Consider the following 26,150-nt stretch of genomic DNA (forward strand, 5'->3'; position numbering starts at 1 on the left):
AGATAGCTGTACAACCGTCCATGGTAAAATTATCATACTGTTGAACTATCTTGCGGAGATTCCAGATGTGTATGATCGTGTCCAACAAGGGAAAGAGAAGTTCTTGCTTATATTCGTCCGTCCCATGATTACACTCCTCTCTTTTATATACTTCAGCATGCCAAGATCAAATGATCAGAAACTCAGTCAGCTATAACTCCCTTCCAACCTCAGATTCTGATTTACTCTTCAAAGACTTGGAGAGAAAACCGACGTGGATCATCCATGCAGCCAAATACTAGTGTGAATCTTGTATAGCATAACTTGTACAATAAATTTACATATTCTATTTAAATGCAGATTATTATTTCTCAAGAACTTACACTACTGTTTTGATAAAATTTACATTAGTCATCAAAAATCATGGTTTACAAGGGGAATCGGTAAAATTGCGGTTCGGATGGCGTAAACCATCTATCTGCTCATGAAGCTTCAGGGGATACGTTAAAAATCACATATTTTTCCTAGAACAAGAGAAACTAAAAGAAGAAATTACTTGCATTTATATTTGACAATATTAGCCAACCAAAGGCAGGTTATAAAGTTGTATAAAATAAAATTCTGTATCTTGTTTGTATCACGAACACCCGCATGCCATGCCCTGGGAAGGGGGAAAAAGGCAAAAAGAAATTGCAGATTCAAAAGGGCAAAACGGGTTTCTTACTGGATCCTTCAAAAGAGGCTATCGTTGGTTTCGCCCGACAGAGTTTATCTATCTGATTCCAAAAGGTTGGAAGGTGAGCCCTGCTGTCCACCCACTCACTCAAATTTTTGTTTTTTGGTTCTGTGGAATTTGGAAGTACGCAATTTTAAGCAAAAGTAGTTGCAACAGAATCAACAAGTCGTTGTAGTATAGTGGTGAGTATTCCCGCCTGTCACGCGGGTGACCCGGGTTCGATCCCCGGCAACGGCGATACGAGTATCTTTTTGCTTCGATGAAGACTTGACTTTTGCCAGGCCATAGAAGTTGGGCTGGGCCGGAGCATTTCAATTCCGTCTCAATTTCATCGAGAAGTTGGACTTCGAGGGACAACTCTGAGATTGCTGCGAGGGCTAGCCCGCCCGATGCGTAGAGTTGCGTAACAAGAGTACAAAAAGGATGGATGAAACTTATTGCAAAGGGGTTCTTTGATTTTTGTGCGTTCCAGGAGGGTCTTTGATTGAATTTATTTTAGTTAAATGGTTCTTGATTTGGTGCCCATACACACCTCGGAATTAAATTTGCGCTTTTCCTTATTTAGAACGACGGCTTGAAACAAAACAGAACACTATAATGTCACGGCAACGAAAAGGCAAACATGATTGATGGGCAGAGATAGCTGAAGAATCTTTTACATTCGGGTAAAAGACCAAGACGACGAACGAGGTTTCGGATGACAAGGACATGATTTATATGAACTGCTTTTGCAAAGAGCAAGATTCACGGTATAAGGAAGAAGTAAATACAATACAAGGGCTTAGTTATGAATCTTGGTCTGCCACAAAGCTTATGCAGGAGCCAGCCATCTGGTGGCTTGTGCTGCAAATTCCTTTGATCATTTGCACATTGGCTTTTTCTACTCGACTTGAATGCTACAATAATTCAGGTTCATCTCTTTCCTTTCAAGTTTCAAGGAACGCGGTCTCTTTTACTCATCGTTTTAGCTGCGCGATTGAATTGGAATTGGGAACAGAGATGCATTAAATTTTTATAAAAAAAAAAAAAACAGAATTGTATAGAATGATCATTAAAGTCAAAGGTGGTATGCTTATTTTGGTGCAGGGTTTCGTCGGCTGGATCTAGATGGAATAGCTCGGTTGCTCTTGCAATTGGGGTCATTGCGTGTTTAAGGAAAATAACACAAGATTTTACTTCGGGGACAAAGACAGAGGCTTCAAAAGAACAATTAAATTGATGGTCTTCAACTCTCCATTCAAGAAATGTGCAAGAATGCAAGCTGAATTTGAAATCTTTTGACATCATAAACGCAATACATTAAGCACGGGAATATTTTACTAATTGCTGTAGTATAGAATTTCATTTGAAGACAAGAAGTTGTTCATATGATTCATCAATTATCCCGGTAAGCAATGTAATTGGCTAAAGCAATCAAAGGAGCAGCCTTCTCAGGATCAAATTCAGCTAGTTGATCTTGAGCTTCTCTATTCAACTTCTCAGCAAACTCTCTAGACTTCTCAATCCCGAGTAGCTTAGGATAAGTGGTCTTATCAGCCACCAAGTCCTTCCCCGCTGTCTTTCCCAGTTCCTGAGAAGATTTAGTCACGTCAAGAATATCATCCACGACCTGAAACAACAATCCAATACACCTAGCAAACTTTCTTAATTTGGCAACTTGCTCAGCATTTGCACCGCCCAAAATTGCCCCCATAACTACAGAACCCTCCAACAAAGCTGCAGTCTTGTGAACATGGATAAACTCCAAATGCTCCAACCCCACATCGGACATCCCCTCAGAGCATATATCAACCATCTGTCCTGCAACTAGTCCTTCACAACCAATAGACCTGGCCAACTCACCAATCACTCTCACAATTCTTTCAGAAGGAACCCCTTTTGTTGCAGTAGCTATATATTCGAAAGAGAACGCAAGAAGCGCATCCCCTGCTAAAACAGCCACATCTTCACCAAAGGCCTTATGGTTTGTGGGCTTCCCTCTCCTCAAATCATCGTTATCCATGCATGGAAGATCATCATGCATCAAGGACATAGTATGAATCATCTCAGCAGCACAAGCAGAAGGCATGGCAACAGATTCTTGCCCACCAAAAAGCTCACAAGCTGCAATACAGAGCATGGGGCGGACTCTCTTCCCACCAGCAAGAAGTGAATACCTCATGGACTCATGAATCTTCAAAGGGTCCCTGAGCAAAACTGCTTCTTCCAAGGCCTTATTCACAGAATCAGCTTTTTGAAGCACATAGGCCTTAAAATCGAATGAAGGTGGAGTTGGAAAAATCTGTTCTTCTTTGCTTTTGCTGCTCTCTTCCTGGGGAGCACTTGTTTTTTCTTTGGTTAGAATGGCAGCAATGGAGAAAGAGGAGAAAGGAATGGCTGTTTTTATGATGGGATTCGGGAGGAAGATAGAGAAGGGAAGCTTGTTCTTGAGAGGGTGATAAAGATAGGAGTTAGCAGAATTGTGTCTGCTGCTTGTAAGATTATTGTAAATCGAAGGGGTTTGTACCCATGTTGCACTTGAATTCACAAGGCTCATTTTCTTCTTGATTAGTAGCAAGGATTTGGCTTCACTTCTTTCTGTATGAAGAGAGACGCAGATGAAAGCAGAACACTAGAATTCAGCGACTAAAAGGTTGGAGGATTTTAAGAATTTCTCGTGGGTTGCAAAATGAGTTGTCTAATTATGCGTATTTCTATATGTTACTTGCATGAATGAAGAAGAACCTTCTTGTGTTCGGTGGCTGAGAAGAGAAGGAAGTCAATCTAGAGAAAGAGAAAGTGGGAAGTGGAGTTAAAAAGGGGTGGGGGAACGGGTCGGGTTTGGCAAAATTGGGAGGATATTCCGCCATTGCGTTTCATACATTTCAGGAAGGAGGATAATGAGAGATGGCCCTCCGGCGCTGGAGATAATCCTTGATGAAATGCCCAACTTTTATTTTTCCAGCTAATTGACTGGTATTTTGAAAACGCGCAATAATTGGACTCCAACGTCAGAATCCAATAATGCATTGTCTCATTTGATTTAAGGGTTTAATCAACAGGTGTTTAATGAAAATTGGTTTTGGAAGAGTCTCAATTATTACCTTTTATTTTTATTTTTTTTATTATTATTGATTTGGGGCAGTTCTAAATGTGAAGATACAGATATAAATGACAGTACACGCATTGCACTTTATATGGTAAGAAAATCTTGGTGGGAGAAAAGAATATTTGTTATTAATTTGATAAATTGCGCTTGTTAACCTGGCTGTTATGAACTTATTCTCCCAAAAAAGAACAGAAAATCTTGGTGATTAATTCTCTTTCTTTCTTTTACTCCCTCCGTCCCGTTTTATTAGTCTTGATTTTTTTTTCACACAGATTAAGAAAGTGTAATTAATTTGGTTGGAAACATAAATTTAGATTAATAATTTCCTAAAATACCCTTATGCTGATCACGAAGAGTGCCAATTAATATCAGTTACAGCTAATGGGTTAGTATTGGAAAAACTCAATGTATTCAATGCAGTGGGTTAGTATTTAATAACAATGTATTAATAACAAGATATTTAATAAGGGTATTTTAGACAATTTGAAAGATTACTACATTTCTTAATGGGAAAGTGGACTACAATTTGGGACAGACGAAAAAGGAAAACAAGACTATCAAAGTGGGACGGAGGGAGTACTTCAAACTATACATATATTCTCTTTCTTTATGTATGTATGTATGTATAGGCCTTGTAATAGACACATGTTGAATCGTGAGTAATTATTTCCGAGGGTCTTTAAGTGCCCAAACAGTGGGGGAACTGTATGGTTTCCGGTGGGCAAATCAGTTTAACGTGATCAAGTAGGAAAGAGGGGCCGTTTTCCCACTTGTTTAAGGCGAAAGCAACCTGTGTCTAATCCCCATTCCATTCAAGTATCCAAAATTCTGTGCACTTCACCAATTTAATGATATGATGATATTGATGGGCACAGCGTTTTTCTGTCACTTTTTAGAGTGGGATCCATCCATGCATATCCGGACTCTGCGCGAGCGAGAGAGCTTAATTTCTTTTACCACCGCCATGACGAGGAAGCTTAGCTTTGAAAGGATACATTGTACATACACTTGACCAAGACGCACAAACGACACAGTTCAATGAAAAGCGCCCGGCATCAAAGCCTGGCTCTGCCTCTCATTTACTATTTTTGTGCCTGCATGAAATCGATTTCCAATCGAGTCATCGGCATTTTGGTCATGAGATTTGGCATGTAAAATGCCATACTATCAAACTCGTGGAGTGGGGAAAGGGGAAGGGGGGTGTCCGAAAATGACTGATTAATTATGCTGTTCTTTTTATTTTTATTTAATGACAACAATCTATTCTACTTCTATGCTATAAAAGAGGGAGAATTTAATTGAGTTTACAGAGGCATTTAAGACACAGCCTCCAAACTAGACAACCTTTTGAGATTTTTAACAAAAGGATGCACTGTATTTTCCCTTAATGTGTCGGTTTCCTTAGTGTTTCGAGTCGAATTTGAACCATCAGCCGCCTGCATGATTTGTCGATGAATAACAAAACTTAGCAGATCTCATGAAACATGCACCTCCTCATGTGTGATGTGGGCATGATAAGAACTCAATTTGGATTCCTCATTTTTTTGGAAAACATTTTTTTTTATTTTTTATATATATATATATATAATGCTACGATAATACACAAACAAAAACAACTCCAAAAATATCACATTCATACAATATATTAAAATCAACTCCAAATATACAAAAAAAAAAAAAAATAAATAAATAAAATCTACACCATTTTCTTCTTCCACCTATTACCATCACCCACCACTGCCACCCTTACCCATCACCGCCACCATTCCCTTCTTTTTCCTCTTTCCTGTCCCTCCCTCTTCCTTCTCCTCTTTCCTACCGTTTCTCTCCCTTCTCCTTTCCCTCCCCCTTTCCTGCCACACCCTACTCCTCCCTTTCCCCTTCCTATGATTTGGCCATGATGTTGTTATCACAAGCCTTGATTTGGTCTCGGCTGAATTGTGAAGGGAGTAAAGGGAGAGGAGGAAAGAAATAGAGGAAAAACATGGGAGGAGAAGAAGAGGAGGAGCGGGAAAGAGAAGGAGAAGGAAGTGGAAGGAGAAGGAGGAGGAAGAAAGAAAGGGGATGGTGGCGATGATAGGTTAAAAAATAATACAAAAATTTTTGAACTTTAAAAATATTTTAAAAACAATTTCAAAAACTTTCTAAAAAAACTCCTCCAAGATACGTTAAAATATATTTTAAAAAAATACCTTAAAAAACTTCGCAAAAAATATTTACATAAAATATTTTTTATATACACTATTCTAGTAAAATATTTCAAAAATATATCTAAAAACATTTAATCGAAATGGACACAAGCTTTGCCAAGAAGCTTGTTTATAAGCCTTTTTTTGTTATTGGAGGGGGGGGGGGGGGGAGGGGGAAGGCTTGTTTACAGCCTATGTACGTATACGCGGTGCGATGCACGTGTAAACAAACTCGGAACATTTTTTTAAGGCCGTAGCATAAATGCAATTGAAGACAAAAATGTCAAATTCGTAATGGTTAACCGTTTACCTCACCATCCGACACGTGGGGCGTGATTTTGTCCCTCACAGCCCAACGCCTGGACCACCAATCCCATGAGGCCACCCGTGACCAAACCTATACCTATAGAAAAGAAAACGGCAGAGATGGGTTAGGTCCCCATTGGCGCTTCGGGTTAGGAAGATATCCAAAAAATCTGGACCAGAATTTCGTCTTAAACTAATGATCCCCGCGTTGCATGCGCCAGGCCCGTTACTACTTTGGTACTCAACACTGACCGGAGCAATTAATTATTGTGTAAAGCAATGGAAAACCGAAAGCCAGCCTAAACACGTTTTTCTCGCGCTTTTGATTTCTAAAGCCATGCCGGACTGCCTCTCTTCACACTATTTTCACACCTGGCGGCGATGCGACTATTTTGTTTTAGAAGACAGAAAGGACAGAACATGTCAGTGGACGGAGGCAAAGCTACAAGTGCAATGAAACTCAAAACCCCATACAGCAGAAAAACGATACAACATTATACGCTTCTCTCTCTCGTTAGATCCATCAGTGTAGGCGTAGGGGAACCCCCGCAACATCAGCAGTAATGTTAACACACGAATGATGTAAAAGATCAACATTTATCAGCATAAAGAGTAAACCGGAGATCATATGTGCACCCCATCCAATAATGCACATTCCTCTTGGATATTCAAACCCCTCCTTTATCATAGACTTTTAAATCCCCCCTTTCCCATACTTCATGGTAAGGTTTTTTGAACTCCCGTCTTTCCCCTTCTTAATTCCCCTTTCTTTGTTGCAAGTCTTTAAACTCCCCTTTCACCTTCCCATTGTGAGGTTCAAAATGTCCCTCAAATCTTTAAAATCGAAATATTCAATTGCATTGCTAAAACACATAATAGTATCATAACGTATTTGCTGACGGTTTCTCGTTCATCCTGCTATAACGTAACTACGATGAATTAGGCATTTCCACAAAATGGATACAATCAAACGTGCCTCGACTATAACAATTAAGTTAGTAGTCCATTTGCTCTAGATGTAAACGCAAAAAATTCCTCTCTTTTACCCATGAATAAAATGGCCTAACATGGAAAAAGGCGCCAGAGAGTATTCTGAATTACGGACAAAAGACTTCCTCAAAGTCATTTACTTGCTGTAGAGGTATACAATGCTGAAGATGAAGAAACCAAGCATCTGCAGTCAGCAAAATTTGCAGTCAGCCAAGAATTCAGTCAGATTCATTCCAGAGAGGGAGAGAGAGTACCGTGGAAAATGATGCTCCATAGTAAGGGAAAGCCGTTGTTATAAATCTTTCATATTCATTATGCCTAAATGGTCGTACCGGAATCTGCAACGGATACAAGGATCTTAGTGCTTAAGATAAACAAGGAAACTTTGTTGAATATGGACCCCACAGAAAGACATTAACTTATTTGCTCTACACACTGTCATAACAAAACTATACAACAGTTAATCATGCAACTCAGATACCCAACTCTTGCCCCTTCGCAATTTTCTTAACCAGTAATGGAGGCTTTTTTTGCAAATTAAGCTTGACATAGTTACTATTACGTTGCCGTGTCAGTCAATTATGTATAGCTTAGCTCTGTTTATGAGATTACCAACAACCAGTTTTCAAAGGATCAACCTAACTGCAATTGCCTTTCCAGAAATCAACATAAGGACTTTTCCACAGTAAGACTGCTAACTTACCTGCTTAGAAAGTGATAAGCTTGTATAACCAAGCCTCTGATACTCAATCTTGAATTGAAAAACTCCATAAACATCTGGCACCTTAAATGAAGTATGATATAGCCCCTGCAAAGGCAGTTTACCAGGTAATATATGTAAAAGACAGGATAACAACATCCAGTATAGAAATCCCAGTGGTTGTGAAATGATTACCTTCTCATTGGTTGACAAGGTTTTTAACACATAAGGACTCATCATATAGAATTGCACCTGCACATCATTTGCAACATATGGCTCCCACCGTGTTCCAGACCACTCATATATCTCAACAAAATACTCCTGCAAAAAGACAATAGGTTGAAGGAAGTCTAGTTGGTATATTCTTCTTTTCTCATACTAAAGACACAGCATACAAAGTAAATGCCTACTACTACAAAGCATTACCAAGTCATCATTTATCCTGTAAATCGCAGGTTCATCTGATTCACCAACTTTATGGTGTCTAACATTGACAGCCTGAGGCAATAAGATTCATGACAAACCAAAAAGAAACTTCGTCATAAACAATAACTTCATATTAGCAACACAGAAATTAAAGTTGGTCATGAGTATTTCTGGACATGCATTTTAGAACTCACCTTGAGGTGTCCCCTTTCATGGAAAACCCACTTGCTAACTTCAACCACAAAGCGTTCATTACCAGATTTATCGAACCTGTTAACAACAGCAGTGTTTTGAAATCAGAGACAGGTAAAGATATGTGTATAAATAAAAACAACCTTCAAGCTAACTGAGGAAAGAGAAGTCGAAGAAGATAATGAAGAGATTCACCCACTTCTTTGAATGTCCAGCTCTCTGAACACCTGCTCTTAACAATCTGAAACACATAAAGAATTAGATTTTATCAGTCTAAACAAGCATGTATGAGAAGAGAAGGTTCAGAAAGAAACGAGCATCGTCCAAATACCTATTACTGAACAGTTCCAATGAGCCAGAAATCAAAACTCGTGCATTATTCCTGGCCTGCAAATTCAAAAGCGCATGTCTAGTTATAGAGAAACAAACTTTAATACAATGTATGCTTTGTAAGAAAACCATTACATATCTCAAAAATTTTGTCCTTCCAATTATACTCTGCTGGCTTACATACATGGAATTCCCAGAGGAAAAGCACCTCCAAACATTAAATAGCACAACCAGATAAAGTCTGAAGATATTTCTATGACAAATTATCACAATCCACTTTGATCATACATCTAGATAAATGAAAGTTACTAAACAAGCAATGCAAAGAACATACCTGCAGAACTGAAACTAATGAAATAGCAGATCCAGAAAGAGACGGAGGGGTTGACAGCTTTGAGTTTGGATTAGCAGAATATGCTGTAGAAGAGGCCGAAAGCACCTTCAGAACCTACAAATGAAAAAAAATGAATTTGCAAATTGATCTTGAAGCAGAATCAAGTTGAGTGAAGCAAAAGACAATTGCAGCCTAAAATTACCAAATTATTTTCTGGGTTCAGCGAGTGACCAATCCCTTTGAAAAGTATAGGTGCCTGTTGCACATATTAAAGAGAACATTCAATTACTTGAAAACGCTAACTGCGAGAAGTTAAGTTCCAAATAATCAGATGTCACGAAGTCCAATGTGAAGATAGTGAAGCCAAACACAGCAGGAAACGTATTTAAGCCACAATAGTCATGCCATCATGGAATATACAGATGTTAGAACTCAACTCAAGCACAACTTAAGAAGGAGACTCATAACTGACCTCAATCTTTTCTTTACCCAAAATAACTTCAGATTGGATAAGTTCATCAGAGACAATCAGTGTATGATCTCCCTCAGTATCTGAGACAGCATAGCTTGTGTGATCAATAACCACAGCAGAAGGATCCTATGAAATGGGATAAGTGATATTGTTTCAATAGAATATTTTAGCATGGTTAAAAGAAAATTTTAAAAAAAAAAACTCAAATGAAAATAGTGAGATGCAGTACCAAAACAAGAAAATAGGTAATTTCATTAAACACGATAACGAACATGCCAATGTACCAACAGGATCATAAATGGCAGCACAGTGCATAGAGATGCAACTTTTTACAACTCGAACAAACCTTCATATTGAATCAAAAGGTTTATAAAATGTTTAGATAATGGACATATACAACAATTTCGGCTGCCCAACTCAGATTCCTAACTGAGCTAAAACCGATAACAGTAGATCCAAGCAACTTTATCTCATACTTTAGTAAAACCTGCCACACTACAACAATCGATTAAAATGGCATCAAATAACAAAAATGCAGTTTTCTAAGACAACCATCTGTTGATAATCCTTAAGCACATCTAATTTTCCACGTCCACAGGAATATCAGACCGATATGCACGAATTAGAATTAGTAAAATGATCAAGCATGTGCTCCTCTATACCTCGTCGAAATCCGCACCGCACTCAGCGGCAATGTTACGGATCAAATCGGAGGCATTAGAATCGGCGGCCACAATGACGTCATGACCCGAGTCAACAAAGCTCAAGACCGCCGCCAAATCCAACGACCCTCCAAACCCTATTAACAAAAACAATTTCAATAATTCCGATACTAAGAATAAAATACAGGTACACACGGATGACACCATTAAGATTAAGTTAACTGACTTACGCTCGGTGGTGGGAGCGAATAGAATCAATCCATCGTACAAGTACTGGCCGTAGCGCTGAAGGGTCAATTTGGGATCATCGGCGAGCTTGAAATCGAGGTCAAAACCGCGGCTTTGAAGAGAACTAAAGAAGATGGAGTGGGAGGATTTGAGTGAAACGTCATCCAGCAAAACTAAAATGCGCCGATCGGTAGGGTTTTCGGCGGAGAATGCGAGAGTTAAGATTGGAAGCAATGAGATCGAAGAGAAGAAAATGAGTGATAATTGGAATAATTTGAGATTTCTCATAGTTTTTCCCTTCTTTATTTTTTCCCCTGGATCCAGTCCGCCTCAGCTGCTGCGGAGTCAAGAGCTGAATTGGTGTTTGGAATGGAAGTGGGGAGAAGCTTGAGATGAACAGAGGAGAGTGTGAAATCAGCAGTGTTTTACTGCTGCTTTCTCATTGGTTTTTCCCTTTTTTCCCTCTCTCACAGCGCATTCTCATTGGTTATAAAAGATATTATTACGTAGTACTGATACAATCGGACAGGGGCACTTCTGTCTTTTCATTCAGGTTAAAACCGTTTCGTTTTCCTTCGTAGAGCACAACATCGACGGACGCCGGTTTCGCTGAACCTTTTTTTTTTTTTTTTAAATTATTTTCTAGCAAAGAACGGATTGAGATTTAAGAAGCGGAGATAGAAAATGGTGACAAAAATAGTGGTGAAAAAGTTATTGGACTGAAATTAATAAATATTCCGTTGATTTTTTTATTGAAAATTTACGTGAAAAGGTTGCGTCTGACCGTCTAACGGAAATGTATGTGAAAGGGTCTGATGCATTGCTTGGTAGGAGTGGATGGTCTTCTAGTATCAGGTCTAAGTCGTTTTAAAAGGGTAGATAAGATTAATCAAATCGTACAAATCCCTTTCTCTTTTGTGCTACTTGATGAAGTAACTGAATCCAGGTGTACATTATTAGGCGTTGCAGAATTTGCTGTTTCATCTCTCATTTCTACTGCGGGAGTCAGCACCAAAGGATATCAGGCTCCACCTGATAGTCATTAATCTTCTTTAGCATTGGCTTGTATTCTAACCTCCTGATGGACCCTCCCTCTCTTCTAAGACCTGGCTGCCCGGCTGGGATTTCAGTTCTCGAGTATGGTGGCCAGATTTTGTTTATTTGAAATCAGCAGCCAAAACTAGTGGCGCAGAGACTACTGCAGACCACCATCAGCTCCGAAGATGCAGCAAGTTTATTGTCGCTGTTCTGCAGCCAAAACTGGTAATTATTGCGACGAGACCACCATCAGATCCATGTGTGCAGCAAGCCCATTTTTCGTCCAGGGCCAGAGGCTATAACTAGCATGCACTGCACTTCGGTATACCTCTCGGACCTGCATGTATTCATGGTAGCGAAATCTACCGAAATTACCAATCTATTCTTACATCCATGCTGCTGATAAGGTTTTGAATGAGATCTCAATGATAAAGAGTTCACACACATCATGCAAATGTGGAACGTAAAAAAGTATGGATTTCAGTTGTCAAAAGAAATAATGCTTCAAAAGAATAAGCCAGTAATGTCGGTGAATCTGTCATATCATCTCTGCTTCTTTTGTGGCTGCAATTCTAGCATTTTCTCGGTCATGCCTGAAATTCCAATACAAAGGTGTGTAAAATAAACTGCACAAACCAAAGGGAACTGCCATCATGGAGAAAAGCCCTTTTGACAAAGCTAATGCTTCTCTTCCGGACCCTACGACAGGATCAACAGACTTTGCATCGTAGCCGTACATCTTTTCTGCAAGAATTCCAACCACAGGAGCTGCAAAAGAAGAAAAGGATACTTCGAAAGCTCGATCAAATGCATAAATCATGGTCCGATGTTTCACAGGGACAACCTCAGCAAACATTGGACCATTTGTAGCAGTAGCACACCAGCTAATGGTAAGGCCCATCAAGAAGAGTGTGGCAGCATATGTCGAATAGCTGCTCACAGACTGCGGGACAACTCTCAGAAGGAACCATGAGAATGGAATGCCCATGAAAGCAGAGAACTGAGCGCACATGACACGCCCTGAATGTGGGTACAAGCGTGACATTTGATCTGCAATTATTCCACCAACAAAAGAGCCCAGTGCACATCCACCGGCAAAGAGACCAACAAGGGCTGCTGAACTATTGTGATCAAAACCTGCAGAAGAATTTGCAAAAGATTCTCTACGTCAAGCAAGAATCATTTGCAATAGATCTCTATGGCAAGCAAATAGACCATAAAATTAATTTTAGCACCTTAAACCCAAAAACAATCGTTTGTGGTTAGTGAATTGTGTGTGGCAGCCTCGCAGCCAGTTGGGGGAAGGGGGCCTTTTTCATTTATCCATATCGATTGGAAGGAGGAGAGGCAAAAAAATTGTCTTAAATCCCAGGCTTTTTTTCTTTTATTTTAATCATGTAAGGTAGATCCCATCCCGGCTCATATCTCCTCCTAAACGTACTACAAGCAACTTCTCTATCCTCATAGTTGAATTCCCAAAAGTTTCAATGCATAACACCTCAAAGTGCAGAGGTAGGAAATCAAACCAATTCAATTTCAGAAAAAATGAAGAAAGGACCATAATTACGTGGATCTCAAGGCGTAATAATAGGAATCAACAGGCAAAAACGATGGGTACTGCATGTCAAGATTACCAATTAGTTCAAACCAAAGCGTCAAAAATACTAGGGCCGTCCAAGGCAGTGAACCAACAACACCCTGCAACACAATGTATTGAAAAGTGGGAACTCTTGTAACAGTTTTCATTGCTTGCCATGATTCCACCCAAATTGATACTGAGTTAGCATTTCCCTTATCCATCACCTCATCCCTAAACCAGAAAGGAAATCAAATTATTGCACGGTGGGAGAAAGCTTTTCAGCAAACCATCAACAGATGACCGCATGAAATGATTTTCTATGTACTTGAAGTGAAGGCAGAAAAAAAAGAGGGGCAGACAATGAGGTATTTGACGTATTCGGCACCCACAAAGATACAGGGTGAAGTAGCTTGTACCTTGACAAAGCCTTGCCTGTATCGTGGTCAGCAGTAGTTCTTCTTCTTGGGTCAGCAACAAAAGCATGAACAAGAAAAGCAATCAAACAACTCAGCATTGCCATCACCATGAAAGCAAATCTCCATCCAGGTATTCCCCAGAAATCATGACCAGCCATAACTGTAGCAATAGCTCCCCCTCCTATACCGCCCACAGTCCCAACAAGATTTAGAAACCCAAAGCCAGTCCCTCTCGCACCATCCACATAGCTATCGGCAATGAAGGACTGAAGTGCTGGAATCACAATAGCCAGTCCAAAACCATTTACTGCTCTCCAGAATGCAACTTGCAAAAAATACTTGCTAATACCTACTGCAGCTGTTGACAAGGCCCAGCACAGAGTGCCAACTGCAAGAACAGTAGGGCGGTCATAACTAATGGCTAATATACCTGCAACTGGTGAAGCCAGTCCCTGAATGAAGTTGCGTACAAAAGTCAGATAACCAAGATCAGATGGCCCGGCAGAAAAAGCTTCGCTGACTTCTTTGTAAACAGATGGAAGGAGATTTTCATCAGCTCGCTCCATTATAGCAGCCATGTTAATGATAATCAGCGACAGGGAAATCCCAAAAAGTGTCCTGGTTCTGTAATTGGAAACGTGACCAAATTAAGTACAGAGAACAAGTACCTTGTATAAACAGCCAAAATTGACATTCCATCAGGCCACCAAGCGTATTTACTTGAAGAGATATTGTGAACAATGATGGTATGATAAAATTCCTCAATAAGAATTGGCATCTCGACTTCACGGGCAATAGTGAGAAAATAGATTTTAAATAAATAAGTGGATGATATAATTACCATACTGATACTCTTAGAAACTAAGCAGCTTACATACATGTACAGCTGAAAGATCCAGGAGGAAATACCATGATATAGATGCAAAACCAAATCTATACAAGTGAAGTTGGTAAAGAAGTAGATAACAGGAACAACTCTTCAACACTTGATGGTCAATAGGCGACTTGAGAATTTAAAGCAAGCACAAACACTGTAGGTAAAACCTTCCAAACTAGTATATGAGCCTGGTAATGATCTTCACTGCTAGCATTTTTTGAAACCTGTATGCATTATTTAATCAGGCAGACTTCCCTAAAGCAGTAATTCAAGTTATTCATGAAGTGCATATTGATGCTTCTTTCACCTGGTTTCACTAAATTAAGTTGTTTAGCCCCAGCTGCTTCCTCAAGTAAGCACAGGTACACAAAATCACTCCACACACACTTCTGTATTATTGGGCAACCTTACATTTCTAAGGGCAGTCAACAATATTATAGATCTCCATTTTCAACAGCTACATCCTATTGATCACCTCGATCAGATACGATAATGCATGCGTACCTCAAATTCAGTGAAATTGGAACAAAATATCACAATTAGACGAGCATATTAGTTCAACAATACTCCACCCTGTCAACTCTTCTAATATAACTCAACTTTGAACTCTTTTCATGATATTTGACAAGACAAACAGCCCCAAACTCCTAAATAAGCAGGATTCGTAGAAAGCCAAATATCCTCTTTTTTTTCGTAATATGGATTTTTATGATGCAAATTGCCAGATTCCACACGAATTACGACACATTTTCTTTTCTTGTAGTTAATAAGAACTAGAAAGCATTTCTTTCCTACCGTGCTGATAATTTCTAACCAATAAGTTAACACTGATAGCATCATATACAATCAAACAGTTCTCATACCTTAGCAAGAAAAAATCGTAAAAATAAACATTTAGGACAAACAGGCATTAGCAAAGTAACAAGTTTTCAGAGCTAGAGCTTTTCACACAGTCAAAAATGCCAAGAAACACTTACTTCATTGTGTCTGGGGGTCTTGGAAGCAGAGAGTTCGATAGAAAACCGACACGGCGAAGTTTATTGGTCCGAGGGCTTGAGCCCATTAATCAACTAAAGTTTATTCTAAATTTTGGGGAAAAAAATACCCAGATAAGAAAACTCCGATCTGGGTTCGCAGCAGCCACTGAAGATCATCAACATGGCAGGGTAATTGTGACGCCGTTGACCCAATATGAAGGAGATGGCGTCACGGAATCCCCTTTTACTTTTTGGCCTCGGGGGAAAATTTTCAAGAACGGATATTAAAGAAAGGTTACTCGAAATTAGTTATTAGAAAATGTCTGTCCGGATTTCAAGATTGTTTATTCAATTTACAGGTACTATTCAGATCAGATGGGATTATAGTTTAGTATATTGCAGTATTGCAGGTGCAGGCTAACTGCAAGTGACTTGAATCATCTTTTGACTGGTGTATCCAATGCTCCAAAGCGGATGCACTCCATATTTGTTCATATGTACATATGATATGGGTGTACGTTTACTTTTGGTGGGAAGCGTAGGTGGAGGTAGTTTTTGTCGTTTTGATTGGATTGGGTATTTAGGACTGCATCACGGGATTCCTGGATTCTTTTATTCCAACCTGAGATCAGGTCCATTTCTTAGGATTTTGCCATTCTCACTATACTCTCCTTGTTCTTCTACTATCGTATCATCCATTATTTTTTTTTTCCATATGTATAAGATTACAAGAAATTCACAGTAGCAATAATAAAATGAATAAATTATATATATATATATATATTAACAGTGTATATATTATTACGACTGAATGCATGACACATATGTAAAATTTAAATTATATTTCATGCATTCAATAGTAAAAGTACATACACTGTCAGTGTATAAAAAATTAATCATAATAAAATAACTTACAATTATATAATACCATTTATAATTGTAGCATACAGTTCACAATATTGCACTATTATGGCGAGTGCTTTGCCAAATATTAGTACAAAATGTATTAAGAGAAACCTAAATTTGGAAGTCTCTAAAAGCCTCTTAATGCATTCAATGCTGTAAAGAATGGACAAGGTTAAAATAGATTCATTTATAATAGCTTTTAGCCTTTTGCTTTTCCTTAAAAAGGACAAAAGTTTTTTTTCCCCCAAACGATAACAGATAAAAAGGACAAAAGTTGGAAGGCAGAAAAGTGTTTGAGGAGCGTACTTGCACATTCATCTTATTTCTTAGCCCTTTTGGTTTTGGATAAGCCGATTGATGTCACAAATAAAATATGATTTTTCTTGCCCAGAAAGAGTAAAAGATGATTCATTCGCTTGTGCAATTAATGAATTTGTGCGATAATTTATTAATTCATGAAAACTTTTGCAGATTTATTTTGTTTACCCTCCTAGCACCAGAAAAATAATAATAATAATGACTGCCCGGGTCTAGACTAGTTGATATTCTATATAATCAAACTTTCCGTATTTCATTTCTTATGCAAAAAATCTTAGGTTGTGTTTGGATTGCATTTTCCGTCATTTTTCATGGAAAAATTACTGTAGCGATTTGATATATATGAGAAAAAAAAGTGATAAAAAAATATGATCACAAAAAATGATAATATTTTCCGACGAAAACAAGCAATCCAAACAAGGCATCATGCTCTCTATTTCTACATGGTAATAGAAAAGGCCCAACACGTTGTTGACTTTTGAGCGGTGGATTTCAGCGCCGTTGTTCTGAAAAAAGTTTCCCATCCAGACTGAAAAAGAAAGTCCAGACGAGGCATATTTGAGTTATAAACCCATATGTGGGGATGTGGCGTGTTTGGGCTAAAAGGTGGACACAACTTTAGGTTGGGATCAAATCTAGCCAAGTTGATTTGTAAATGACGAAAAATCAGCATTTTTAAAGGCAAGTGACAAAAAAAATTCATTTGTCAAAATCCGAAAGATGTTTTGAACGATTTTCTGAAAATTGTAAAAAAGTCGCAATAGCTAATTCTGTTTGTGGTTTAAATCATTAAATTCATTTTTCTATATTTCCCTTCATTTTAGATCATGAATTAGTAACTACATCTATTTTTTTTCAAAAAAATCCCAATTGTGACCAACTTTCCATTTTTTTTTGAAGGGAGTATCCCTCGTTATTTATATAGCCTGATGACATGTGCTCCAAAAGGTTTTTTTCTCACACGCTATATAGAAAAGGCCCAATACCTTTTCGACTATTAAAAAAAAAAAAAAGTTTCGCTGTGGATTTCATTGCTATTGCTCTAAAAAGGTTTTCCAGTCCAAACTGTTAAGAAAAAAAAGAAAAAGAAAAAGAGGAGAGATAAGGCTTATTCGAGTTCTCAAAATGCCAATTCGTAAGAAAGTTGCAAGAGTTAATTCTATTTATGTTTTGAATCATTAAATTCATTTTTCTAGATTTCCTCTTTTCTCTTTTTTATCCCATAATTACATTTTTCTGTCTTATTTAGTTTGCAAAGTGTTGCTGTTGCCCAGTGCCGTCTTCTTGTACCGTGTCAAGATTACACCATAAAATCTTACTCCATTCTATTCTTCTCGAAATTTCATTAAACATTTTACAGACAGGATGGTATTGGTAATCCGACATTGCAGCGCAAACTCAACATTGCAATTCCAATTCCATTCTATGGTTTAGTCAAGCATGTTGTAGGATTTGCAATTGTTTTGCCAAGGTCCAATTTCAATCGTGTTTGTTCTAATTGAGTGCGTGTGCGAGTTTCTTTCGGTTCCTGAAAAAAAAAAAAAAAAAAAGGAGGACCAATTTCAACAGCGTCGTAATGCAATGTATTAACGTATTTGGACCCTGTCATAATAAGTACCCAATATAACTAAATGAAGTGAACCATTTTGTCAATTAACTATCGTCGCCCGGTTAATCCGATCCAGTGGCCGAAGTTATTCTTTTCGACATATGAATGTGGTCATTTGGGACGAGAGAAGTTTATAGAGGCCCACGTGGGCTTGTTCCAACACACGCACCCAAAAGGGGACAGCTTAGTGTGGAGGCTGGAACAATTAATGGAGCGGGCTGTGGTCCCCAAGCAAGGGCACGCCTAACCACACGTGTGTTGGCAGTCAAGTCTTGCAGTGGGCCGAGCCAGCTTTCTTCGCCTCCCATCTCTCTCATGTGCCCACCACCGCCCACCACATACACGGGCCTTGTAAATGCGGTTCAAGAATCACAATTTTAGAGGGGTATCATATTACGAGTAGTATACCATATGATGATAAAAAATTAAAAATACTTCACGCATCAGCAAAGTTTTAGTTGAGTTTTTAAAGTTGACAGTTGAGCCAACTATTGTTAGAAAATGTTCATCCCAAGTTGTCCCAACAGCACAAGCTAATTTTTTTTTGGTCAAAGATACATCCTCGTGTGACTCAACTAGCGTTTGTTTTGCAAAAAATTTGGACATTTTCTAATAAATGTGCTTTGGGGGTCATTCATAGCAAATAATTTAATTTTATTCAGGCAAGGCAATATTGTTCTTTGTCAAGTGCCACTCTTAAAAACTGGTTTTTCAAGACTACATGGTGTAGGATCGGTTTAATTAGAACTTGAAGAATTAGCTAATATATATTTTTTTTTTTAAAAAAAAAACCGCCATTCTGGTAACTTAAAAAATTGAAAATTTTTGTGTAGTATGTTATGTTCTTGTTCCAAAAATTAAAATCCCTTCCGCTAAAACATCAAGGATATGATTCGACCACGCCAGAATTAGCAATGACGTATCTAATTTTTTTTCTTCATTTTGTTTTTAAAGCGGAAAAATCTCAAAAGGGTATTGATAATTTCATTGAGGATTAGTAAAGGCCTTTTCTGCACAATATGAATGGCTGGGCCGAGCCAAACAACGAACTAGGACTATACAGAGAAATGGTAGGCCCGGGTGCACGTGTTGGATAATCCGAAACGACATCTCAAATGTCCGACTTTGGTCCCGCCAACCCAACAGGTGGGGTCTCCTGTAGCTGGGTTCTGTGTCGCACGTGTGGAGCTGTCTCAGTATTATTATTTTGGAGTCGGAAAAGATTATTTTACTATTGTTTTTCTTTTTAAAGGTAAATTATGAATATCTGTCCTTGGAGCCGGTAGAAGAGTTTGATTGAGAACAAGGACCTCTTCGGCTTCCCATGTTCCTCGATGGCCCCATTGTCTGCAGCCTGGACTCATCGAACTTCGTCGTTTTGTCCATTTTCCCCCTTTGAACTTGGTGATTATTAGATATAGCACTAGTATTTTACAAAAAAAATTGGTTTTTGTTTTCACTGAAGATTAATGAATTCATTATTTTTCTATCAACAAATAAAAAGGGTTCATTTTCAATATGGCCGGTTGCCACCACAGGGGATATTTCAAGATCCGCGCTTGATGAACAGACGGCATATTGCTATTTCAAGATCATGCCCCTCAAGTTCTTGGTTGTTTTGTTGTGTAAATTGAACGATAGACCAGATCACTTCAGTAATCAATAAATAGCTTTACCAAGTACTCCATTCGTTCCACTTTGATAGTTCTGTTTTTTTTTTTTCACACAATTTAAGAAAAAGTAATTAACTTTGTTGGAAAAAGTAAATTTAGATTGCTATTTTTCTAAAATACCATCGCATTAAATATGGTACAATTTTATGGGAACTTGAATTGATGATAAAAAAAGAATCAATTCTTATTGAATGGGGTTGGTTTATAGTAACAACTGCTTACATTGAATAAGGGTATTTTAGGAAAATTAAAATACAACTACATTTTTCAATTGGAAAGTGGACTACAATTTGGATCCGACAGATAAAAAAGAAATACAAGATCGTCAAAGTGGGACGGAGAGAGTATCAAAAGATGATTCCCAACTTGAACGAGGGTTCAAATGTGAAAGTCACATGTTAAGCCCACACGCGCGATCAATGGTTATGTTTGTTTATCAAGGCACGCCTCAAATCTACGATGGATCACAAGGGCAAGATTAAGACCTAACTGACCTTTCAGGATGAGTCGCGATGGCTTATATGGCTTGTAAAGAAGGATTTTTTACACAAATATTTTTAATAAAAGGATTTTTAAATTACCAACTGTTAGATTTTTCTATGTTACGAAATACTAATTATCAAATATTTTACAAGTAATTTTAGTACTTGGAAACGCCCTTTTTTTTTTTTCTTTTCTCTTTTAAATGCACCGAAACTCCAAACAGGCCTAATCACCCATTGTTATATGGTAAGGATATAAAAAGCCAAAAAAAACTAAAAAACTAAAAACTGAAAACATAACAACTGGGAGCAATCCTCTCTTTCTACGGGGGAGGTAGACCTTTGTGCAAAAAACTTGTCCAGGACAGGGGATGATACAATAATACAATAATGATGTTGTTATTATTATCATGACTCATCAGGGCTGGTGGTACATTGATTACCTTGGAAAGTTGTTCAATAATAATCTCGAATTTACATACGTACTCACGAATGCTCATTTGCTCCTGAAAAATCATCATATCCATGTTTTTCGCTTCAACACCTTTACTAATTGGCACCATTGGACTTGGCCGTGAAATCTTTGTGAGCATTCACAATAAAAGAAGGTAAAGGAGATGATACTTGCTCTTGTTTTTATCTCTTTACACTTAGCAGTAAATTGTTGTGAACTTGCAAGGTATTGCTATAAACTGTGATTTTTTTACATGTAACAAACAAATGCATAATTTGCTCGCATATAATAAATCAAATCAGTAATTTTACTCGATTCTCTCAATAACGTTGGCCCGGAATACAAAGTTGTGTTTGGATTGTAATTTTCTGGAGTTTTTTTTTTTTTATAAAAAATGTACGGTAGCGATTTGATATATGTAAGGTGAAAAAATGATTGGAAAATGTGTTCACGGAAAATATGAGGATTTTTTTTGATAGAAAATCCCTTTCTTAGTATAGTTGAAAAAAAAAATTGGCTACTAAAACAAAGAACAGTTTAAACTGTTGAAAGAATATTAAAATCTCAAGAACTGAGATTAAAAGATCTCAAAAACTCAATCAAATAAGCAGAAATATAAAAGTACCTGAAAATGAGTATGGAGCGCACGAAAGTAACTGTTAACCATTTTTTTAAGTGTAAATGGGAGGTATTGAATTCGGGACCCTCTCCATGGATTTTAAGCAATTGAGAGGAGATCATCAAACACAGATTTAAGTGCCTCAGAAATTACAAAAAGAAAATAGAAAATAAAGAGAATATTCACGTACTTTGACGACTTCATGAAAACGGAAGTACTCGCACGTGTCAAACGCAGCAGTAAAGCCAGGTGTTCAAAACGACGGCAGGCATGGTAAAACTTAGTAGCAGAGGCAGCCACATTTTCAATAAAGTGAGGGAACGAGGGATGCCCCTCGTGAGCAATCTGCCAACCCCCCCGTCCCCCCGCACCCCTACCCCGCTAGCCAAACCGCTTCTTCAACTCCTTCATTCGTCATCCACCTTTTCACACTCAATCCTATTCTCGTCTAGTCTAGCTTTCCTCTTCAAATAATACTACTAGAGAATATATAGGAGGCAAACGGGTGGAGGAAGAATCAAGAAAGAAAATAGTAACATGACAGCTGCCGGCGGTGGGTCATCATCGGGGAGGTTACCCACTTGGAAAGAAAGAGAGAATAATAAGAGAAGAGAAAGAAGGAGAAGAGCCATAGCTGCCAAGATTTTTGCTGGCTTACGAGCTCAGGGCAACTATAAGCTTCCTAAACACTGTGATAATAACGAAGTCTTGAAAGCTCTCTGTTCTGAGGCTGGTTGGATTGTTGAAGACGATGGAACTACCTATCGCAAGGTAAATGGCACTATTTATTTTTACAAATTTCTCGGCTTCAGATCTGTATCCATGCGTATTTATGTTTTCTTCTTTTTTCTCAACTACAATAGACTGGGATGTTCATGTAATATTGCTATTTTCTTGGTTATGAGGATATCGCAAGTATCGATTTTGATGTATACTGCGGAGAGATTCCGATAATCTTTGAAGGTTAATTTTTGTCCTGCTAGTATGATTATAATTGCTTGCTGTTTGACTGGGATCCCAGTGGGGGGTTTTGATCCGTGAAAGTACTTGTTGACCGGGCAAAATTTTTTCTCTATTAGTTGGTTCTTAATTTACTGGTTTTTAGCTTCATAAGATGACCTGCGTAGTTGTAAAACTGGGTTTGAGTTCCAAATAACTTTTTATTTTTTTTCAATTTTAGTGTAGGCTGTAAGGTGTTCATGATTCCCATAAATGACTGTGTGTTCATCATCATAACTTCAACTGCCATTTGCGTTGAATTGTTTTCTGTCCAAATGGTCTTCTTTTCCTGCTTTCCTGAACTTAAGCAAATCTGCATTTTGTTTTTGCTCTTTATTAGTCCTGTTTTAGATTTCTTTCTTTCCTTTAATTGTTCGACATTTTTCTTTTGGTAATTAGTGTGATCAAGAGATTAGTGCACTCCTGAAAGAGATGCTTTGAAGCACTTTTTTTCCCATTGCCTTGTAGGCTAGTCAGACGGTATTCAAAATTTCAACTCATTCAAATGCTAATGTTCGCAATGATCTGATTTACACAGGGAGGGAAACCACCCCTGGTTGAGTTAACAGGTGCTTCAGCTAGTATCAGTGCGTGTTCATCTATCCAACCAAGCCCAGCATCGTCTTCCTTTCCTAGTCCTGCACCTTCTTACCATGCCAGTCCTGGGTCATCCTCATTTCCCAGCCCCTCTCGTGGCGATACAAACCCCCCATCTTACATTCTTCCTTTCCTCCACAATTTAGCTTCCATTCCCAACTCCTTACCGCCTCTACGTATATCCAACAGTGCCCCTGTAACCCCTCCTCTTTCTTCCCCAACTAGAGGTTCAAAGCGTAAACCTGATTGGGAGCCTCTTTCTCATATCAAATTACCGCCTTCATTGCCGCACTCTCTTTTTGCTGCTTCAGCACCAGCGAGTCCTACACGACGTCAGCATTTCACACCTGCCACAATTCCAGAATGCGATGAGTCTGATATATCCCCAGTCGAGTCTGCTCGCTGGGTGAGTTTCCAGACAGCCCCAGCTGCTCCATCTTCACCCACATTCAACCTTGTGAAACCTGCCACTCTGCAAAATCATCAGGATGTAGTCGATGGTCGTGGACAGTTTCCCTGGGGTGCAGGGGCACAAAGGGGATGTGGCTCTGAATTTGCATTTGAGAGTTGCACAGTGAAGGCATGGGAGGGTGAAAGAGCACATGAAATTGGGGTGGATGACTTAGAGCTCACCCTGGGGAGTGGAAAGGCCCATGGTTAAGCCTCCTGTCTAGATAGTTGATGATAGAAGATGAACGTAAAAGGACTCACTAGGGTCTTCATCTCTGCATAATTTCTTATCACTACATTGTAATCCGTTTCTGCTGATGGAGGTCTCTTGATCTCCTCTTTGGTGCTTGCTGCCAGATTTGCTTCCGCTATGAAGTCACAGACTTGTTAGCCTCCATTGCTGTATGTTCAGATACTGTCGACCACCAAAAAACATTACTCTTGATGCATATAATGAGGACTGGAGAGTAGAGGAAGTAAAGGGGTGGAGTAATATTTTTCTTTCTTGTTTATATTAGATTCTTTCTTTAAGGTTGTCACTGATCAGAGGACATCTATTCAGTTAATTACTTGTCACATAATTTGGGGCGGGAGAATGTGTTTCTCTTGTAGACATAACTAAAACGTTGAAATTGAGTTGATTGACGGTTGATTGATCAGTATTCTTGCTGGCAAGTTTAACAGCCATTTGTTTCTTGCTTTTGTGTGTTAACATTTGCCAACCTAGTCTTGAGTGAAGTTGATCATGGAAGAGCGTGATATTGTCATCTTGTTTGTCCGATCGCCTTCAAGAGGTGATGACATGGTACTAAGTTGAGATTGGAAACATCCTCCAACAATCGCTGCAAGGTTTAGGGTTATCAGGTTTAGAAATATTCCAGCTCAATGAATTGGAAACGCAGGCAAGACTCACTCTTGATTGATTGCAAACAAAGAGCTTGTCCGCAGAGACATTTTCAGCTTGGTGCCAAGAGACTTGTGGCATTAATCGGGTAAGAAAATTGATCATATTTGTGACTAATGGGATGCAAACAGATTGATGGTTGAAGAAACAGAAGAAACTTTGCACACCAGAAGGGAAAGGAAAGATAAAAAAGGAGGGAGGAGCTGAAAGAGACAGATCCTAGTTAAGTCCATTTGTTACATGATGATAAATGGATGAAGAGGGATATGATTGTTGTTATCCAAATGCGAGTAATACTAAACTGTTATTGTTATCCAACTTCGTGGGTCAAACTTGAAAGAAGAGCGTCTTAGAACAATAATAATACCTCTAAATAGGGGCCCTTACCATGTGCCTGTCAGCTCTGTGTGTTTTTTTTTTTTTTTTTTGTCGACACAAGGGTGTCTGGGTCAATTTTTACGGGGCCCGACTAATTCTCTGCGGTCCGAACTCGGCGTCCCAACCCGACCTGAACACGTTAAGTGCGCGGAGGAACCAGCGGAGCGGAGACTCGAACTTGTGACCTCAAGGTTCACTGGTGAGAGGTGCTGCCGCTGGACCATTCACGCGGGGGCACCTGTCAGCTCTGTATGTGTGCGTGTTTTTTTTTTTTTTTCGTTCTTTCTTTCTTTTTTAAGTTGTAACCCCCCATGTGACCATTCTCACGCGTGATGTTACACTGTATCAACCGTATTAATAACTTCAGCTAGAAAACAAAAAGTGAAATAGAAAAACAAATTTGCAGTATCTCTTTGGCGTCCAATTCAACTTACCTCAATATCCATATCCGATGATACAAGGAGGGTTCCTTAATCTAGTGAAAAGCTGCAGATGCACTTAGGAGCTCATACAGTTGGGAATTTCGGAATGCACAAGGTATTCAATCTACCTGCGCAAGTCCGAGGGAGAAAGCTTAATTGCATTCAACCCGATTCAGAAACATACAACGTCTGTCTGACTTCAGGCATGAGCTCAAACACGGAACCTGTGAACAATCTATTATTATTATTTTGTTGAATACGATTGATCTACACTATTCTATACTACTGTAATATACTAAGGAGAGAGGAACCTGAAGAAATGTCCAAGAACAATCCGGAGGAGGAGATTAAATTACCATTGATTTGAACATGCATTTTCTTTTCTCTTTTTCATTCTTTGTTGGCTTGTTCGCCTTCAAAATGGCTGTAAAGATACTCGTGTTCAGGGTTCATAAAAAGGTCACTACTATGTTAGTGCACTTTGCAAGTAATTTCTTGAACAAAGATTGCTCATGAAAATATTGACTTTCCTTAAATTTAAGCGGTTCATTTAGATGGAACTGGCATTGGCGCTGTCGTAATTCTTTCTTGACTCAATTAGGCCTGCAATATTATTAAATTTAAGGAGCGTTATTGTTCTTGCTATGTGATTAAATTTTTTTTTAAAAAAAAATCTAGGATTTCAGATCTATATGTATTTGTCTCATGTTTGTTTGATGTATTTTTTTGTTATTAGTGCAGATTTATTGAATGAAACGATCTTTTCTATAAAAAAAAAAAAAAAGAGACAGTGAAAAAAAAAATCTAGGGGAGTTTCATT

The 26,150-nt window shown here is 38.5% G+C and overlaps 4 protein-coding genes and 1 non-coding gene across 6 annotated transcripts; 2 read left to right on the forward strand and 3 right to left on the reverse strand.

The window, feature by feature from the left end:
* The first annotated feature begins 880 nt into the window (after nucleotides 1-880).
* TRNAD-GUC (transfer RNA aspartic acid (anticodon GUC)) lies at nucleotides 881-952 on the forward strand. Its single transcript has one exon. It is a non-coding gene; the product is annotated as a tRNA-Asp (tRNA).
* Nucleotides 953-1,907: 955 nt separating this feature from the next.
* Nucleotides 1,908-3,612, reverse strand: LOC113699267 (geranylgeranyl pyrophosphate synthase, chloroplastic-like). Its single transcript, XM_027219509.2, has one exon. It carries the CDS (start codon nucleotides 3,249-3,251, stop codon nucleotides 2,091-2,093), a length of 1,161 nt encoding a protein of 386 aa, XP_027075310.2. The 5' UTR covers nucleotides 3,252-3,612; the 3' UTR covers nucleotides 1,908-2,090.
* A 3,521-nt stretch (nucleotides 3,613-7,133) lies between these two features.
* On the reverse strand, nucleotides 7,134-11,085 carry LOC113699055 (dolichyl-diphosphooligosaccharide--protein glycosyltransferase 48 kDa subunit). The gene is made up of 13 exons (XM_027219103.2): nucleotides 10,635-11,085; nucleotides 10,405-10,541; nucleotides 9,743-9,868; nucleotides 9,473-9,526; nucleotides 9,271-9,384; nucleotides 8,938-8,993; nucleotides 8,806-8,847; nucleotides 8,609-8,684; nucleotides 8,415-8,486; nucleotides 8,184-8,309; nucleotides 7,992-8,096; nucleotides 7,543-7,626; nucleotides 7,134-7,472 (listed from the first exon to the last, which is right to left on the reverse strand). Exons 1-13 carry the CDS (start codon nucleotides 10,918-10,920, stop codon nucleotides 7,425-7,427), a joined length of 1,326 nt encoding a protein of 441 aa, XP_027074904.1. The 5' UTR covers nucleotides 10,921-11,085; the 3' UTR covers nucleotides 7,134-7,424.
* A 903-nt stretch (nucleotides 11,086-11,988) lies between these two features.
* LOC113699154 (uncharacterized) lies at nucleotides 11,989-16,111 on the reverse strand. Of its 2 annotated transcripts, XM_027219296.2 has the most exons (5): nucleotides 15,520-16,111; nucleotides 14,096-14,289; nucleotides 13,666-13,939; nucleotides 13,305-13,480; nucleotides 11,989-12,807 (listed from the first exon to the last, which is right to left on the reverse strand). In XM_027219296.2, exons 1-5 carry the CDS (start codon nucleotides 15,603-15,605, stop codon nucleotides 12,209-12,211), a joined length of 1,329 nt encoding a protein of 442 aa, XP_027075097.1. In that variant the 5' UTR covers nucleotides 15,606-16,111; the 3' UTR covers nucleotides 11,989-12,208. The 2 variants fall into 2 exon arrangements, with proteins under 2 accessions (XP_027075097.1, XP_027075096.1); XM_027219295.2 differs by having other exon boundaries at nucleotides 13,666-14,289; nucleotides 15,520-16,108.
* Nucleotides 16,112-21,977: 5,866 nt separating this feature from the next.
* Nucleotides 21,978-24,288, forward strand: LOC140010415 (protein BZR1 homolog 1-like). The gene is made up of 2 exons (XM_072057385.1): nucleotides 21,978-22,351; nucleotides 23,118-24,288. Exons 1-2 carry the CDS (start codon nucleotides 22,118-22,120, stop codon nucleotides 23,835-23,837), a joined length of 954 nt encoding a protein of 317 aa, XP_071913486.1. The 5' UTR covers nucleotides 21,978-22,117; the 3' UTR covers nucleotides 23,838-24,288.
* The last annotated feature ends 1,862 nt before the right edge of the window (nucleotides 24,289-26,150 follow it).

The sequence above is a fragment of the Coffea arabica genome, chromosome 7c (assembly GCF_036785885.1).
Source record: "Coffea arabica cultivar ET-39 chromosome 7c, Coffea Arabica ET-39 HiFi, whole genome shotgun sequence".
NCBI classification, from domain to species: Eukaryota; Viridiplantae; Streptophyta; class Magnoliopsida; order Gentianales; family Rubiaceae; genus Coffea; species Coffea arabica.

Excerpts from the sequence above, each read along its gene's own strand:
- LOC113699055 (XM_027219103.2), bottom strand. The coding sequence starts at position 10,920 with ATGAGAAATCTCAAATTATTCCAATTATCACTCATTTTCTTCTCTTCG. Across the intron at positions 9,869-10,404 it reads GCGGTGCGGATTTCGACGAG|GATCCTTCTGCTGTGGTTAT; the intron begins GTATAGAGGAGC and ends CCCATTTCATAG. Across the intron at positions 8,685-8,805 it reads AGAGCTGGACATTCAAAGAA|GTTCGATAAATCTGGTAATG; the intron begins GTGGGTGAATCT and ends TGTTGTTAACAG.
- LOC113699154 (XM_027219295.2), bottom strand. The coding sequence starts at position 15,605 with ATGGGCTCAAGCCCTCGGACCAATAAACTTCGCCGTGTCGGTTTTCTA. Across the intron at positions 13,481-13,665 it reads ACAGGCAAGGCTTTGTCAAG|GGATGAGGTGATGGATAAGG; the intron begins GTACAAGCTACT and ends TTTCTGGTTTAG. Across the intron at positions 12,808-13,304 it reads GCTTTGGTTTGAACTAATTG|GTTTTGATCACAATAGTTCA; the intron begins GTAATCTTGACA and ends ATTCTTCTGCAG.
- LOC113699267 (XM_027219509.2), bottom strand. The coding sequence starts at position 3,251 with ATGAGCCTTGTGAATTCAAGTGCAACATGGGTACAAACCCCTTCGATT.
- LOC140010415 (XM_072057385.1), top strand. The coding sequence starts at position 22,118 with ATGACAGCTGCCGGCGGTGGGTCATCATCGGGGAGGTTACCCACTTGG. Across the intron at positions 22,352-23,117 it reads ATGGAACTACCTATCGCAAG|GGAGGGAAACCACCCCTGGT; the intron begins GTAAATGGCACT and ends TGATTTACACAG.